Here is a 16,015-nt window from a genome sequence, read left to right on the forward strand (position 1 = left end):
CAGACAACTTATAGGACAACCCATTGTACATGTTGCCTATTAAATCGTCTCAAGATTACGTGTCAATGCATGAGACCGCCTATTAGACGACACAAGGGTGGAGCTATTTCTCCAGCTATAACACCTTCGAGTTAACCTTTTTACATGAAACGAGAATGAAAGTATAAGTAGAGTGATATGTGTACACGTACCCGCTTCTCGGAAAGGTTGGGCGGTACGGTTTTGGAGGATAGGGTGTTACCATTTGAAATTTTGATTTTATTTTTCTCTCAAATCATAAATGTGTTTGGTATTCTGTTTGAACTTTGAAGTATGGTGTTACTTGGATTTTGTGCAAAAATAAAGATCTAATATAGATATTGCACCAGGATGGGATTGGATATTGGATTTTTTTTATTTTAATTGGATTTCTCTATATTGGACATGGACATCAATTCATTCCCATCTCTAGATGGAGGTGGTCAATCATAAAGTCAGCACTGATTTTTAAAAAATTAACATCAGCTTCATCTCATTTTGTTTTGCTTGCAGGAGGTGACCGACTGAAACTTTTTTTTGGGAGTTTCTATTGACCTCCTTTGTTCAAGTTGTTCTGGTTTGGGAAGGGAACGAGATCTGGAGAGTAGTACTGCCTCATCGCTGTGAGCATAGCGATCGGAGGCCATCGGCGCCGCGGTGTTGCCGTTGCCGCACGCCTCTGTGCCAGCACCGTCTCGAGTCTCGAATGGAGCGTGCCGCCGGAGTGGTGCGCGTATCGGGCAGGCCGGCGGCGGTAGACAAGGTTTTCGTGGCCGTCGACGAGGAGCACGGGAGGGGCACGTTGCTGTGGGCTCTGCAGAACCTGGCCAAGGAGGGCGCCATGATCGTGATTGTACATGTCCACTGCCCCGCGCAAACCATACGCGTGAGTAAGTATCCGTCCGTCGAGGTTTGCGTTATTTGGGTTGATTTTTCGTGGCAGCAAATCTGAATCCCTAGATTAGGATTTTCCTGCCCTATGCATTGCATACTAGTACTCTTTTAGCATTCCATAGACAAATTGATGTTCAGTCGAGTTTGGCTGAAAGAATCGAATAAGCCTTTGATTTTAGCGTGCAAGACAAATGATACGACTGGCCTGTTCTGTCATGTAATCCTAGTGACAAAGCAAAATTTTACTGTAATTTCGTTAAAAATACGAGTAATAAACTACTGTTTCATGCCGCTAAATTTTCCTGGCTGTTAGTGTCCCTATGTGTAAGGTAAAAAGAAAAGAAAACTTTGTACCTGCGGTGTCTAACTACTACACCTTCTAGTTCTCTAAAAAGAGCAAGTTTGCTGGTTGTAAGATAGGAGTATGCATTTCATTTACTAGATACATCAGAATTGGTAGGGAAGTTCCTTCCCGATCCACGAGAGTTAGGCCTAATGCCTCTTTATCCAAACAAGCACTGAGGGTGTCAGAAATTCTTCATTGATCTGCTTTTTCAAGCGAAGTTTTCTTTTAGTCTCTTCTGAACAAGACTTCCTTCTGCTGTTTTAGTGGGGGTAGAAGTTCATCACACCATGATAAATCCACAAGTGGTCGACGCACACCGAAAGAAGGAGCGAGCAAAGGCAGAGGAGAAACTAGATGAATATGTTTTGATGTGCACAAGGCGAAAGGTGCGATCCCCAAACTCTGTAACATCTTCCTCAGCATAAAACTAACTGACGAACCGTCTACACAATCAAGAGACAAATCCCAAGAAGGATAATTTTAACAACAATGCCATGATCTTCTGTTGTTGTGCTTCGCAGTTCCGTTGTCAGAAATTAACAACTGAAAATGATGAAGTCGCCAAAGGGCTTGAGGAGCTTATCGCTCTTCACGGAATCACGCATCTTGTTATGGGAGCAGCAGCAGATGGACGCTACTCGAAGTATGGATCACAATACCATCTTTCATGGCACACGCTTTGGTGCTGAACTACAAAGCTCCTTCGTTTGCCCACCTGTACAAATTTAAACATGGAACAGAAATATATGCACGGCAGATCCCACCCTTAATACCATCTAGCAGTTGATAGTGAAATGGTAATTATAAAATATAATATTATAATATCCACTACAAAAGTTGATCTATTGCAAACTTTTCTTTGGATAGAACAGCGAAACATGACAAAAACACAAAGATATATTTCTCACTAACGGTCGAGAGAAAATAGCAATGGCACAACAGTTATGAATTATTGTGTTGACATTTCCAATTTTTCTATAACAGCAAAATTTGACTGTTAAATTTGTATTCTTGAAACCATATTATGTCAACATGGGGCAATATTGATAGTTTTTTACTGTGGCCACAGTGCTTTACTTTCCTGGAGGCTCAACTGGTCCAAAACAGCATGCAGACTGATGGAGGCAGCAAAGGAATCATGCAAGATATGGTTTACCTGCAAAGGACATCTGGTATGCACCAGGTAGGGTTATCCTTGGTTGCCCATTAGCTCGATATACACAGCAACTTTATTAGACTTTTATGATATTGATACCAATGACCTACAAAAAGATAATATCAATGAAGTAGTAGATGAAACTTTTTTTAATCTCACCAGTCAACTGTGATAGGGAAGGAAATGGAAAATCTTTTGCAAAGCTGCCACCACCAACTGAAGAGGCACTTATTGAAGTTCAGTACTTCAGGGAACTGGCACATGAAGAATCAACCAAGCGAAGAAAAGCAGAACAAGATCTGTTTTCTGCTCTTCAAATGGTAAATATTTATTTCAGGAATTCATAATCAAATTGCAATGGTTATCTATTGGTAAAAGATAAACTGTCTACTGTACAGATTGGAGAGTGGAAAATGTTGCATCAGCATGAGATTTGGGGGCGGCAAGCAATTGAGGAACAGTACCTGCGAGACAGGCAAGAAGTTAGGGAAATGATAAGAAAGTTTGAAGCAATTTATGATCAACTAGATGATGTACAAGAGCTGAAGTGGCGCATTACAGAAATGGAGACTGCTAGAAAAAATCACAAAGAGGCGTTGATAACAAGCAATAACTTTATCAAAATACTTCAAGCAGACAATGAGAATCTGCAGCAAGAGCTCATGCAGCGCATAACAGAAATGGAATCTGCAAGGGAAGATCACAAAGAGGAGTTGGCAGTGAGCAAGAGTCGCGTCAAAATGCTTCAGGCAGACAAAAAGAAGCTGCAGCGAGAGTTGAAGCAATGCATAACAGAAATGGAGTCTGCAAGAAAAGATCACAAAGAGGAGCTGGTAACGAGCAATTACCTCGTCAAAAAGCTTCAAGCAGACAATAAGAAGCTGCATCACGACCTAAACCGGTGCATAACAGATATTCAGTCTGCAAGAAAAGACTATGAAGAGGAGTTGACAACGAGCAAGTACCTTGTCGAGCTGCTTCAGTCAGACAAGGAGACGCTGCAGAAAGATCTACAGGCAGCATTAACTGAAGCTGTAGACTTGCGCAGGAAGAGCTTGCTGTCATCAGCATCTGAGGCAGATAGCACTTCCCCACCATCATACTTTGTATGTCCAATCTCTCAGGTGAGTTACTTACTGGAAAGAATCGCGAGTTTCTTGCTACAACAATAGATGGTTCAGATCCAAATGTGAAACTCGTTTCGTGTCATGGATGGTTTACAGGAGGTGATGAGCGATCCACACGTTGCAGCAGATGGGTTCACCTATGGAGGCGAAGAAATCAGGGGATGGCTCGACAGCGGGCACGACACATCACCGATGACCAATCTGAAACTCTCTCACTCCGTGCTGACCCCAAACAGGGCGCTCCGTTCGGCAATTCTTGAGTGGCAACAGCAGCAACAGCACTCGACATGACCGCCACTCGAGTTTGGGTTTGAGATTTGAGGAGCAAAGAAAGTGCGATCCATTTTTGCTTGAACCCGATTGCAAACTGTGACATGATCACCTCTCTTAGATCGTGCGTGGAAATATGGAATAAATTCTGATCCGCCTCCGCATGTAACAACCAACAACACCGGACCGGACCGAGTGGCCACCGATGACGAGCCTCAAGCTCGAGCACTGCGAGCTGACCCCGAACAGGGTGCTGCGCTCGGCGATCCTCGAGTGGCAACAGCAACAGCTACTTCAGCTGCAGCACCGGACATGACCATTTTCTGAACCGGAATGCAGCTGCACGTCATTGGAAACTTTATCTAACTGTAAATTGTGCGTGTAGTTTAGAGCTATAGAATTCAGACTGACATTTTAGGGGAAAAACTTTGTTCAAATGAAGAAAGAAAAATAAACGGGTGAATTTAGTGCTGTGGAAATGGCATAAGGCGCACCATTTTAATCGAAGTCGATTGAAAATTCGGCGTACCTCGCGGGAGGAACCAGATCCACCTCCATGTGCAACAGTACTGGACGGGGGCGAGTGGAGAGCACGAGGGGTGACGGCGGAGGCGACCACGTAGAAGAAGGCAGCGGTGGGAAGCGGGCAAGCGGCAAGCCGGAGCAGCGGCTCAGTGCAGTCCGGAGTGCGGCACCGCAAGGTCTGGGCGAGGGCGACCGCGGCGGCCGCCGCCCGCCGGTTGCCACTTGCCAGCCGTCCGAGTGGTGGGCGGAGCGCGCGGATGGGTCGTAACGATTTACGCTGGCCTAAGAGCTTGGCCCGTTACCTAAAATTTCCTAGGTCCATAATAGCCTTTTTAGGAAAAGGCCCATCCTGACCTACAACCGTGGATGCAGCCCAATAAATACTAACGGGCCGCATTGGCGAACCCACCAGATCAGTTTAAAGTTTTTTTGGGATAAACAAGCACCTCATATCATTGCAAAAGCGCATGTTCATATTCATAGATAGATCTAGCACAAATCACGAAAGGATGAACAAACACCTCATATGACATATCATTGCAAAAGGCATGTTCATAATCATAGATAGACTTAGCACAGCAGAATTAATGAACAAGTTTCACAAGTGCATCAGGTAGCAGATGAGGCAAATCTCAAAATTAAAGTAGATAGCAGTAGCACGGTACGTAGCCATAGACTCCAGTTCCAGCAGCCGCTAGCTTTACATCACGATGCCACCCTTCATCGGAAAGGGAACAACGAGCTTCTTGAAGAAATCTGATGGCAACATGAAAGGAGGATCGTAACGATAGCCACGGATGCGTCCACTCCATCTGAGATCAAGCGGCGTGCTGTAGGGGTCAAGGTTGAAGATGAAATCAGCCATGGAATGCCATGTCTTACGGCGCTTGTTAGGCAGCAGGAGACAGAGGGTACCGTCCCGCATAAGGACTGGGCACTTGGGCTCCATGAAAGGCAAGCTGGGCGGGGTGGGGTCTTGAAGCTGGGCAGTCCCCATATGTGTCTCACCGGGAATCCCGTGTCTTTCTGCCAATGCTTCTTAGAGAGATCCGGGTCCAGCGTCCACACGGTCAGCTCCGCATCGCCATATTTCCTAGGAGGAGTGCGATCGATGCAGACGAACTTGATGGAGCCCCCGACGCAACCCATGGTCCTGTCCGGATACAAAGCCCCCATGTCCTCAGGCTTGGTCTTGTCACACTTGAGGTCGACCGGGATCGCTTGGGGTAATGGGATGAAGTGGAGCTCCACGACAGAGCCGTCAGTGGCGGCAGGCAGGTTGCAGTACAGGAGGCCTAGCGAGAGGTCGACGAAAAAGGCCTTCCCTTCGAATGCGAACATCACCTCCGCTGAGAAGGGATGCTGGACCTCTGCCGGGTAGCGCCTCAGATGCACCCGCCACGGTTGCTCTTCTTTGGCCTCCGGCGTCCAGACGCAGAGGATGTCCTCGAGAGTGCTGAAGCCTTCTTCCTCCACGGGGGGCACCCGCCTTTTTGCCAACACGGCCAGGTCGTAGCCGCCATCGTCGCGGCGCAAGGGGAGAGGCTTCAGCGTGGACGAGGCCGCGATCGGGTGTTCGTCGTCCGGCGCGCAGGGGATCATCGAGAGCGACATGTCGGCGGCGTCGTAGATGAGGTAGTAGGTGCGCCTGCTGATGTAGTGGAGGCGGAAGTCCACAGTGAGAACGATGCGGTTCTCGTCGGAGGCCTCGACGAAGCCCTTGGCGTACAGGTCGTCGCCGTCGATGTGGATGGGAGGTCCGTCGTCGCCCTCGCCGAACTCCGCTCGGAGGCCTTGACGCGCGTCGCCGTTCGCTTGGATGTACAAGGCGGTAGAGAGATCCGAGATCGGCTACTCGATGAAGCGCACGTAGAGGGTTAGACCATCCAGCACCTTCTGGCCGTGCTCCCCGCAGCCGTAGGCCTTCCTGCTCGCGCAGTCGACCATCGCCCACGCCTCCCCTTTGACAGGGGGAGCCGTGTCCTCCAGATCCACATAGGGATCCAGCACGACCCATGGCGGCAAAGAAGGTGGCGGCGGCGGAGGACGATAGGATCGGGACGATGACGCCCGCGGGGGTAGGTTTCCGCCATATCCGCGGCGACCACGAGAGCCGCCACGGCTGCGTGCTTGGACACTGGCCATGGCTGGCGGTGCTGATCCAGACAATTGGCGGATAGGTGTGGTTTAGACCTCTGATTTCGGTGGAGGATGATGGATGGAGGACGCGCCGCCGGATTGAGAGGAGGGACGACGATGTCCTCATGGAGACGGAGTAAAATACGCGCGTGCTCTCGCACTAAACATGCATACGTGTATTCTCTGTCCCATAATTGCAATTCGAAACTAGGAACATGGCCGATCAAATCAAAAATAAAAGATAAAAAGAACTAGGCACAGGCCACGGCAGATGTGATGCTTGTCATCAACAATACTGTCATCTCATCCATTTTAGTGGTTGCACTCTTCTAACGGGAATGCGCAAGTATGCTAACCGGTAAGGTAAGTACCATCCATGCATGATTGTCCACTATAGCATTCTCAAATGCAGGGAGTTTCTGACCCTGTATATATGGAGAGGGGCGACTCCTAATGCGATTTAGTGGTGAAGAAGAAACATCTAATATGAAGGGCGGTGGGCTGTTGGACCTGATGATCTTCGCTGTACTCTTTAGCTGCTGCGTAACTTCGGCAGAGTGTAAGTACATTGGGACATTGTTGTTTCATCACTGAATTCACGATGGCTTTCAGGCTTTGGATGTAGCATCTTTTCCCCTGCCTTTTTCAATTGAATCAGCAGTTTGTCGATTGGATCCGTAGGTTGAGGCGTTGAGCAGGCTGATTGTGAGACAGGCCTTATTTTCAAAAGTTTTAGCGTTTGATGACATTTAGAATAGAGATGTTTGGGTTTATAAGGGAAGACGATTGCCCTTAATTTTTACATACAGTTTGTCCATTTTGGATTACTAGGGTGCAGTGACATACTAATGAACTCCAAATTGTGATAACAGGTCGCCCGCAGCCACTAGAAGTTCAAACTACTATGGTTTATGCTGATCATTCTACATCACTAGATGATAACGATAAGATCTGCATGATATTTTGCATGCACGTGTCCTGCAACGATTTCGGTCATGGCTAGCAGGACTGCTACTGCTGTGGGAATATAGATCGAGCGGAGGATTGCCACCAGACGCTTGAAGAGTGCAAGGCCAAGTGTCCTGTGTGCAACCCCGAATGTTGGTGGCCCTCACCCCTTCGATCAATCATGGATAGACGACCGATGCATGCGGCAAGTCAACCATGAACGCTACCTTATGGCTTATGCAAATAAGAAATATAATCCTGTGTGCTGAAGTCGTCGGTATGGTGCAAAATAATATACTCTTGCATATGATACATGATTACAATCGCTAAACACGTATCTTCAATGCGGCATTGAGATTTTGTTATAGTCATTTTCTCTGTGTTCTGCTTTGTTTTATTTTTTCCACTCTTTATAATGTTCTGCTGAGAGTTATGAATCAATCATCTGGCAAAGTTTCTGGAGAGAGATATTGTTGTTATGGCAAAAATTCTTCGTTTCTTTTCTAAAAGGAAAAGGGAAGACAGTTTGCCCATCAGAAAGGAGAAATCCAAGTCAAGATGGAGTCCTCCAAGGGATTTGGTTAAGGTGAATGTTGATGGCTCCTTTGTGCCCCAAACAGGTGAGGCAGGGGTGGGCGTAATAGCGTGAAATCACAAGGGCGAGGTAATCTTCACGGCATGGAGGGTTCTCTTCCACTGCGCGAGCGCGGTTGAAGCTAAGGCCAGAGCATGTGTTGAAGGAATCCGCTTAGCGGGAGAGTGGACTCCGGGCTCAGTGATATCGGAGATGGATTGTGCCCAGATAAACCAAGCTTCGAGGAGTAGAGAGGATAGATCGCAGGTCAGCTTTGTGGTGCAGGAAGCCAATGACCTTAAGCAGTTGCTTGCCAACTTGGAGATAGTTCTGGTTAAAAGAGAGTGTAACATGATAGCAAATAATTTAGCTTAGTTAGCTAGGCGGACATGCCATTCTGCAGCTTGGCTAGGATGCGCACCTACGTGTGCTGTAGGCCTAGTTGAACAAGATTGTAATCTTATGTCGCCTAGTTAACCTCCCTTTTTTCCAAAAAAATCTCAGCATATTATTTTTGCGACAACACCGATGTCTTCATATTTATTGGATATCTTTCTTTTTCATCCTAACGCATAGAGTGGTCGTCACTTTATTACATTATTATCCAATAGTCTCTCAGTGTGTGAAATCTTGTGATGCGCTCCCAAAGTCTGGCCCAACTACCTCCTGGAATTTCAGAATTTTTCTTGGGCCATAAGAGTAAAAAACTTGCGCGCGGCGTTGAATGTTGCCGTTGAATGTTTCACAGTGGGGGTGGTTCATGAATCATCACACCAATTTGCAAACTCTAAAATTCCACTGACTTGCAACGTAACGCCATGTCGTTGGTTTTGGTTGGCCGTTCAAGTCGGTTACGGGCCCACACGCAAACCATGAATCATGCCAGCATCAGCAGGCCACGTCTGAGCTCGCCATGCTCGCGTCCTGTGGCCAATGCGGGTGAAGAGTCTTGGCGCAACGTGGCGGCGACTTTGGGTTGTTAATTGGCGGGTCAATGCAGGCGAACATTATCGGGCATTGACACGCCACCCGGTACGTCCCTTTCCTTCTGGCCTCTCCGATTTCCTCTAAGGATCTACTACTCTGCAGGGTGCTACGAACTCACAGCACGCCACACCGGGCTCCTGCGCTGATCGTAGAGAGCGAGGCGTCTGCAAATGGAGGAGCGCGGCGGCGGAGAGCACGAGGCGTGGGAGCAGCCGCTGTGGAGCGCACGGGGCAGCCCCGCCACCTCGTCGGCGGGCTCGCTGGCGGACGAGCCCGACGACGACGCCGAGGACAAGGTGTTCGTCGCGGTGCCCGAGGATGTCGGCGACGGGAGGAGCACCCTGCTGTGGGCGCTGCACAACTTGGTCAGGGACGGTTCCGAGGTTGTGATCGTCCATGTCCACAGCCCCGCACGAGCGATCGCCAGGAGTAAGTTTTCGGTTTCTTTCGTGACCCCGTGCCTCCTTAGTCTTTCCTCTTCTTCATGAGGGGCACGGGAGACTTGCGCTGTGCAGCCTGGATTATGCAGGAGCATCACGACCAGTGCTCAGTTACTGTACTCAAAAGCATTCATGATATAACCAATAATATCATCCATATCAGCCAAAGCGCAAGCATGAATTTGCATCCTCTTTGTATTTGAATTCTGAAAGCAATTGCATTTGTTATACGTAAGGAAATTGTCGCATCTATCACAATTTTCATACCCGCAAATGCTAAACTGATTTACACTCCATACAGAATTTCCTTTTCCTCTCAATCAATGTAAGTGTTTCTAGATTTTCTTTTTTTTTATAAAAAAATTAGTGTGTGAATATCAGAACAACAGTGTTTGGGGTAAAACAGAAAATCCCCCCTTTGCCCCCTTCACACTTCTAAGCGTGAGAAGTATTTTTTGCATCTTTTGCGTAGAATGGGAATGCTTGCATCTTACACTTGTTTAAGTTAAACAGCTTGTGCTTTCTGTTATATTTCAGTGAGGGATCATACCAGCATGAAACCAGAAGAAATCAAGGAGTACAGGAAGCTCAAGCGAGCAAAGGCAGAGAAGAACCTGAATGCATATGTTCAAATAGCAAAACGCACAAGGGAAGACATAGAGGTGCCCTGTCCTGCATCGCTTTGTTGTAGCCGCTAGCTAGCTGGGTTGTACCACCCCCTCATGAATTAACGGAAAACCTGCAATTTTCACTACTGCAGTCTCAACACTAAATGAGCTTGATAAGATGAACATGATATTCTACTGTTCCAGGTTGGTTGTGAGAAAGTAATAATTGAGATGGATAATGTTGCTCAAGGACTTGAGGAACTCATCATCCTTCATAACATCACCGAGCTTGTAATGGGAGCAGCTGCAGACCAACACTTCTCAAAGTATGGATCAAAGCAAATTAATCTAGTGTTTCTCATCAACCTGTTTTCTAAAATTGGGAGCATACATAAGATGAATATGCATCTCCCTTCTGTGATTCTGAATGATTAATGAGAGTAACAGCATACTATTGAACTGAAGTACCTGAAATACTCAAAGATTTCTTTTTTGTTGCTCTCCTTCCAAGAAATGTGTTACTCCGTAGAAGCTAGCATGCTTAGAGCAAGAAGTTTCTTAAGAGTATACCTCATGATCGCACATTCTAACAGATGGTCTGTAATTGTAGAGAAATGAACACACCAAAGTCAAAGACAGCACTCAAGCTTATGGAGACAGCAGTTCCATCATGCAAGATATGGTTTACTTGTAAAGGGCATTTGATATGTACCAGGTAAAGGACGAAGTACAATTGACACCAGCAATTTTGGTACTTTCAGGCTTTTATATCTACAAATAGTACATTCAAGTTCAACTGGGAGACTGTGTCCTTAACAAGAAATATAACTCTGGTTGCTCCAGTTCAAAATATAGGGAGCACTAATTCCAGTGCACTAGTGCTCCAAATGGCTGAAAATTTACTGACCTTGCTTATCAAAACTTACAGGGAAGCAACTGAAAGCCTTCCTGCAATACTTCCATCACCTGCAAAAAATGCACCAATGGCACCAGCATACAGCATATCAAGCCAAATGGGATCAATGGCACCCGCTGAGTTGGAATATGAAGTATCAAGCTCCAAAGGGTACACTTCAAGCTCATTGGTTGCAACAGAAATGACAGATTGGGATTATCTTTTTGGAGGTGATCATCCTGAATACATATGGAATGATAATATGTCATTGCCAAATAATGTCTCCGTGGTTTTTTGGGCTCAAATATGCAAGCAGATGATTCTACGCTTACAAATAAAACCTCCATATTAGCAGAATGAAGGCATGAGAGATTGGAATTTAGTTTGTAAAGTGATCTAACATGAATTTTAGGCATCAATAGTGTTCACAAATAGATTCAAGACATTACAACTTCTGTATTTTTGTATATTATATTCTTTATCTATGTTCAAAGTGATGATCCAAAAAAAATTATTGGGTTAATATTGGCGCAGGAAGTCAAACCAACCATTTTTAGAACGTGAAAAAATAACCATGCTCATATGTGAAATGTGTCCAGAAAGAGGAACAGTTTCTATCCGAGCAAATAAAACTGGTTTTAGCCATGCAGTCCAATTTTCTTTTAAAGGTAGTCATGTTGGTTTTTCATTTTAATGATAACTCCAGATTGGGGAATGACAGTGTATGGGTCATCAAGAATTGATGCTGCTGCCAATTTCTCCGGAACTGCTGCTCTACCTCCAATTATCGGTGATGCAAATGAACTAACACCAGTCCTGCATTCTCCTACACAAGAATCTGATAATGTCTACTTGCTGCTAGAATCAGCATATAATCAGGTATGTACATTATTGTAAGTATTGTAAATGAGAATGCTATCACTATATATTAAGGTCCAAAATAAATTAAGACTTTTGCTGATGGTACCTTACAGGAAGACGAACCCAGTGTAGATGAAGAAATGTATGGGAAACTTCAAGATCTATGTAGTGAAGCTAAGCTGTTGCTGGATCAAGCTGATGATAAGTCTCATAAAATAGGCAAAGCTGAAATGGACCTGCATTCAGCACTTGAAAGAGTAAGATTTCATTTATGGGTTCAGACTGCAGCTTGCATTATCTGTAAAGTAAAGTAATGAAAATAGAACCCCGAACCATCATATTGAACAACACAAACCACCAAAATCTCCTTGCAGATTAAAGAGTCAGAAGATTCTTATCTTCAAGAGGTGAGCCAGAGAAAAGAAATTGAGAAGACGTTTGCCAGACAGAGGCTGCAGATTGAAGAAATGAGAAGGCGACTATGCACATTATCTGATGAATTACAGGATTCAAAAAAGTATAACCTTATGCTTGAACAACGTATAACACAAATTAAATCTGCTGCAAAAGATCATGTGGAAGAAATTACTGAATATTTTATAAAACAATCATGTGAGGAATCTAAGAAATGCCAAAAGATCGAAATGGATCTGCTTTCGACACTTCAGAGAGTAAGCAATTTGTACCAGGAGTCTACGATTCAACTAAGGAAGCACGTGATACAAAATGTAAAGTATTCTTACAGGTTAAAGAGGTGGAGAGTTTGCTCCAAAATGAGAAGGCACAGAGGGAATATATGGAAGAGAAGATAGCAAGACAGAGGACAGAGATTGAAGAAACAAAGAGACAACGAGATAAACTATATTACGACTTCCAGGACGCAAAAGAGCAGAGGATCAGACTGGAACAAGTTGTAAGTTTGACAGTATGTTATTAAGATTCAGTGTGTTGCTGAAAATTGTTCAGAATATCTGACCGATCTTTTGAAAAGGATGCGTCTGAAGAAACTAACAGAAGAAGAAAAGCGGAAAGAGATATGCTCTCATATCTTCAAAGGGTAAGTTTTCTTCTTCCTTTTCTGCACCATCGTGGTCTGTAATACAAAATGCAGGTCGTCACCAAAATGTTGAATGCCCGTACAGATTAAAGACCTGGAGAATCAGCAGATACGTCAGTTGAAAAAACAGGAAACAATGGAGGAGACAATGGCAAGACAGAAGGAAGAAATTCAAGCAACAAAAAGAAAGTTACATGAGATACATGGCAAACATATGGCTGAGATCAAGTCTGCTGTGAAAGTCCATGAAGAAAAGGATGCAAACAGCAAACAGCTTTTCCAAGAGCTCCAGGTAAAGTATGACAAGTTACTGCATGAGAGAGACACTGCAGTTATAGAAGCCAAAGAGCTGCGCCAAAAGAACAAGCAAAGTGCCTCAGTGACAAATGAAACTCCATACACCGGGTTCTCATTTGTCGAGCTGCAGAAAACAACCAACGGATTTGATGCAGAATTTAAGATTAGCGAAGATGGATTTGCAAGCATCTATAAAGGTTTTATCCGCAACACAAATGTAGCAATAAAGTTGTTCCATCCACGAAGCTTAAAAGGGCAGGCAAAGTTTTATCAAGAGGTAATTGACATTACTTCCCTTCAATTCTGTAGCGCCCCTTTTCAGAATGAGCAGTGACATTATTGTTGTACCTGGGCATCACTCCTGCAGGTTGCTGTCCTCAGTAGAGTCAGGCATCCTAATCTCGTCACACTGATGGGAGCATGCCCGGATGATTTCGCGCTCGTGTACGAATTCCTCCCAAATGGTAGCCTCGAGGACTGGCTCTCATGCAAGAAACACATGCCACCTCTGACATGGAAGGTGCGCACGCGGATCATTGGGGAGATATGCTCAGCTTTAGCCTTCATCCACTCACATAAGCCTTATCCAATTGTTCACGGTGATCTAAATCTGGGGAACATTCTCCTTGATGCCAACTTTGTCAGCAAGGTGGGAGACTTGGGCATCTGCCACCTTCTCAGACAACCCGACTTACCAACCACCAACCTGCAACATCACCCTACAAAGAACCATAAGGGGACACTTTGCTGTATGGACAATGGTGAATTCAAGTCAGCAAGAGAGCTCATGCTGTGGTCCGACGTGAACTCATTCGGCATTATCATCCTTCGCCTACTGACAGGGAGATCAAAGCAACAGATTGGTGAAATAGTGGAAGAAGCAATGGAGAAAGGTAACCTGCATTCTATCATTGATGCCTCCGCAGGGGACTGGCCATTGATGCAGGCCAACCAGATGGCACAGCTTGGGCTTAGATGCATCACCTTGAGCTGGGGGCGCCAGCCAAATCTCGCAGGGGAAGTATGGGTGGTGATCGAGCAACTGATGAAAGCTGCTTGCCTGCCCACTGGGCCATCTCGATTTGCATCACCTTCAGATGCTCCCCCTCCATCACACTTCATCTGTCCAATTTTTCAGGTTCGTGATTCACCAAAACCACAAATATATAGGAACAAAAAAACATGAACCAATGATTTGCCAATAGCAGTTTAAATACATGGGACTGAAGCATCTAGATTCTGAATTTACCCCTCTTTATCTGATGCATGGTGGACAGGAAGTGATGAGTGATCCCCACATGGCAGCAGATGGGTTCACATACGAAGCCGAAGCAATCAGGGGATGGCTTGACGCGGCCGACACATCGCCGATGACAAACCTGAGACTAGCAAACCGCACGCTCACCCCAAACAAGGCGCTCCGTTCAGCGATTCTCGAATGGCAACAGCAACAGAACCGGAGGTGACTCATTCACTGGACGCGGGTGCAGCAGCAGCTCACGCCAGATGCTTCATCCAGCTGTGAATAGTGTGAATAGGGTATTGTACTGAGTTTTGTTTTAGTAGCATGCAAATTGGTGTAAGGAAGGGAAGAGGGGGGGGGGGGGGGGGGGGGGGGGGGGGGGGGGGTGAGGGAGGGATTTATGGTATCCGGAGCATGGCGCGTCTTGCAATATGAAACCAATTGAAAACTACTCGTACAAGCGTGGAAGCGGATCCTCACCTGTCTTCGCGAACCGTGGGCAAGGGTTGGTGCCGCAGTGGTGCGCCGAACGACCCCCAGGCTCGTCGGAGTTTGGTGATTCTCCCACCGGAATCGCCGGAATCCTCGTCGTCTGCTGGTCCCATCGTCCAGAGGTCAAGGGTAATTGGAAAGTCGGAGGAGCTAGAGCCGTAAGTGGCTCGCGATGGAAGCTGGAGGCAGGGAGCCAGGGAGCCAGGGACCAGGGGCCGATGGTGGCGGAGGCGGAGGCGGAGCTAGCGGCGCCGGCGACCTTGCCGTTGCCGGTTACCGGCCCCAAAAATTTGTGAATAGGACCCTAATTTGATCGCGACTATTAATCGCGATCCGAATATTTTCAAAATAGACCCTGGTTATTTTCAAATAGACCCTTATTTGATCGCGATTAATAGTCGCGATCCGATTTTTTCCAGAAATACCCTTGTTATTTTCATATATACCCCTGATTTGGATCGCGGTTATTAATGGCGATCCGAATATTTACACAAAGACCCTGATACTTTACATATAAACCCCTAATTTGGATCGTGGTTATTAATGGCGATCCAAATATTTGTACAAAGACCCTGGTTATTTGCAAAGATATCCCTGATCTCTCTCTCTGCTCCCCGGCAGCACCATCCGACCGTCCGCCGGCGTCGCGCCGGCGCCGCCGTCCTACTCGCCTTCCGCCATGGATGGAACCGCAAATTCCCGCTACAGCCATCCCTCCCCTCGCTCAAGCCCTAGCACTGTCCAGTTCTCTACTTCTCTGCGCAGTGCGCACCCGCGGCAATGCAGGAAGCATGCGCTTGGTTCGCCGGCATCCGAGCCACGCGATTGAGCTCACGCCGGAGCCGCGCAGGTCGACACAGCGGCGGTGATATACAGCATCCGCAACCTACGGACCTACCCAATCGATGGGGCTATGCTCTAGTGTGTTGTGCAATCTCTTCCAAGTTCCAACTGCATGCACGGTTTGCACGCCTGCCCATTAAGATGCCGATGAACCTGTTCTTCAGAGTTTCGATTTCGCTGCCAAATTTGTCCGGAAGAAATCGATCCTCTGATGCTTTAGCAGAAGACCCCAGTGCGAATGCGAGTGCTCTTTTTCAAAAAAAAAAAACATTGCTGGAGTGCTGGGAAAGGCCCA

At 46.3% G+C, this 16,015-nt stretch overlaps 3 protein-coding genes and 2 long non-coding RNA genes across 11 annotated transcripts; 2 read left to right on the forward strand and 3 right to left on the reverse strand.

The window, feature by feature from the left end:
- The first annotated feature begins 482 nt into the window (after positions 1-482).
- Positions 483-3,966, forward strand: LOC117865845 (U-box domain-containing protein 36). The gene is made up of 7 exons (XM_034750089.2): positions 483-908; positions 1,523-1,644; positions 1,780-1,901; positions 2,328-2,441; positions 2,590-2,734; positions 2,813-3,538; positions 3,638-3,966. Exons 1-7 carry the CDS (start codon positions 725-727, stop codon positions 3,830-3,832), a joined length of 1,608 nt encoding a protein of 535 aa, XP_034605980.1. The 5' UTR covers positions 483-724; the 3' UTR covers positions 3,833-3,966.
- Positions 1,585-4,580, reverse strand: LOC117865855 (uncharacterized). Of its 2 annotated transcripts, none has more exons than XR_004642651.2 (4): positions 4,341-4,580; positions 3,380-4,150; positions 3,263-3,307; positions 1,585-3,101 (listed from the first exon to the last, which is right to left on the reverse strand). It is a non-coding gene; the product is annotated as an uncharacterized lncRNA (long non-coding RNA). The 2 variants fall into 2 exon arrangements; XR_004642647.2 differs by having other exon boundaries at positions 3,380-4,177.
- Positions 4,581-4,988: 408 nt separating this feature from the next.
- LOC140221684 (uncharacterized) lies at positions 4,989-6,283 on the reverse strand. The gene is made up of 2 exons (XM_072291418.1): positions 6,230-6,283; positions 4,989-6,187 (listed from the first exon to the last, which is right to left on the reverse strand). Exons 1-2 carry the CDS (start codon positions 6,281-6,283, stop codon positions 5,057-5,059), a joined length of 1,185 nt encoding a protein of 394 aa, XP_072147519.1. The 3' UTR covers positions 4,989-5,056.
- A 2,245-nt stretch (positions 6,284-8,528) lies between these two features.
- On the reverse strand, positions 8,529-15,181 carry LOC117865863 (uncharacterized). 5 transcript variants are annotated; one of them, XR_011898468.1, is made up of 10 exons: positions 14,866-15,181; positions 14,392-14,661; positions 13,491-14,264; positions 13,040-13,155; positions 11,895-12,939; positions 10,940-11,166; positions 10,745-10,803; positions 10,501-10,630; positions 10,039-10,163; positions 8,529-9,500 (listed from the first exon to the last, which is right to left on the reverse strand). It is a non-coding gene; the product is annotated as an uncharacterized lncRNA (long non-coding RNA). The 5 variants fall into 5 exon arrangements; XR_011898467.1 differs by having other exon boundaries at positions 10,039-10,175; XR_011898466.1 differs by having other exon boundaries at positions 10,039-10,630; positions 10,940-10,998.
- LOC140223057 (U-box domain-containing protein 33-like) lies at positions 9,022-14,725 on the forward strand. Of its 2 annotated transcripts, none has more exons than XM_072294433.1 (13): positions 9,022-9,413; positions 9,962-10,086; positions 10,237-10,358; positions 10,643-10,747; positions 10,961-11,157; positions 11,634-11,806; positions 11,902-12,045; positions 12,163-12,459; positions 12,534-12,701; positions 12,780-12,845; positions 12,931-13,419; positions 13,510-14,280; positions 14,420-14,725. In XM_072294433.1, exons 1-13 carry the CDS (start codon positions 9,155-9,157, stop codon positions 14,606-14,608), a joined length of 3,105 nt encoding a protein of 1,034 aa, XP_072150534.1. In that variant the 5' UTR covers positions 9,022-9,154; the 3' UTR covers positions 14,609-14,725. The 2 variants fall into 2 exon arrangements, with proteins under 2 accessions (XP_072150534.1, XP_072150537.1); XM_072294436.1 differs by having other exon boundaries at positions 11,649-11,806.
- Positions 15,182-16,015: the final 834 nt, after the last annotated feature.

Source organism: Setaria viridis, chromosome 1 (assembly GCF_005286985.2).
Source record: "Setaria viridis chromosome 1, Setaria_viridis_v4.0, whole genome shotgun sequence".
Taxonomy (NCBI): Eukaryota; Viridiplantae; Streptophyta; class Magnoliopsida; order Poales; family Poaceae; genus Setaria; species Setaria viridis.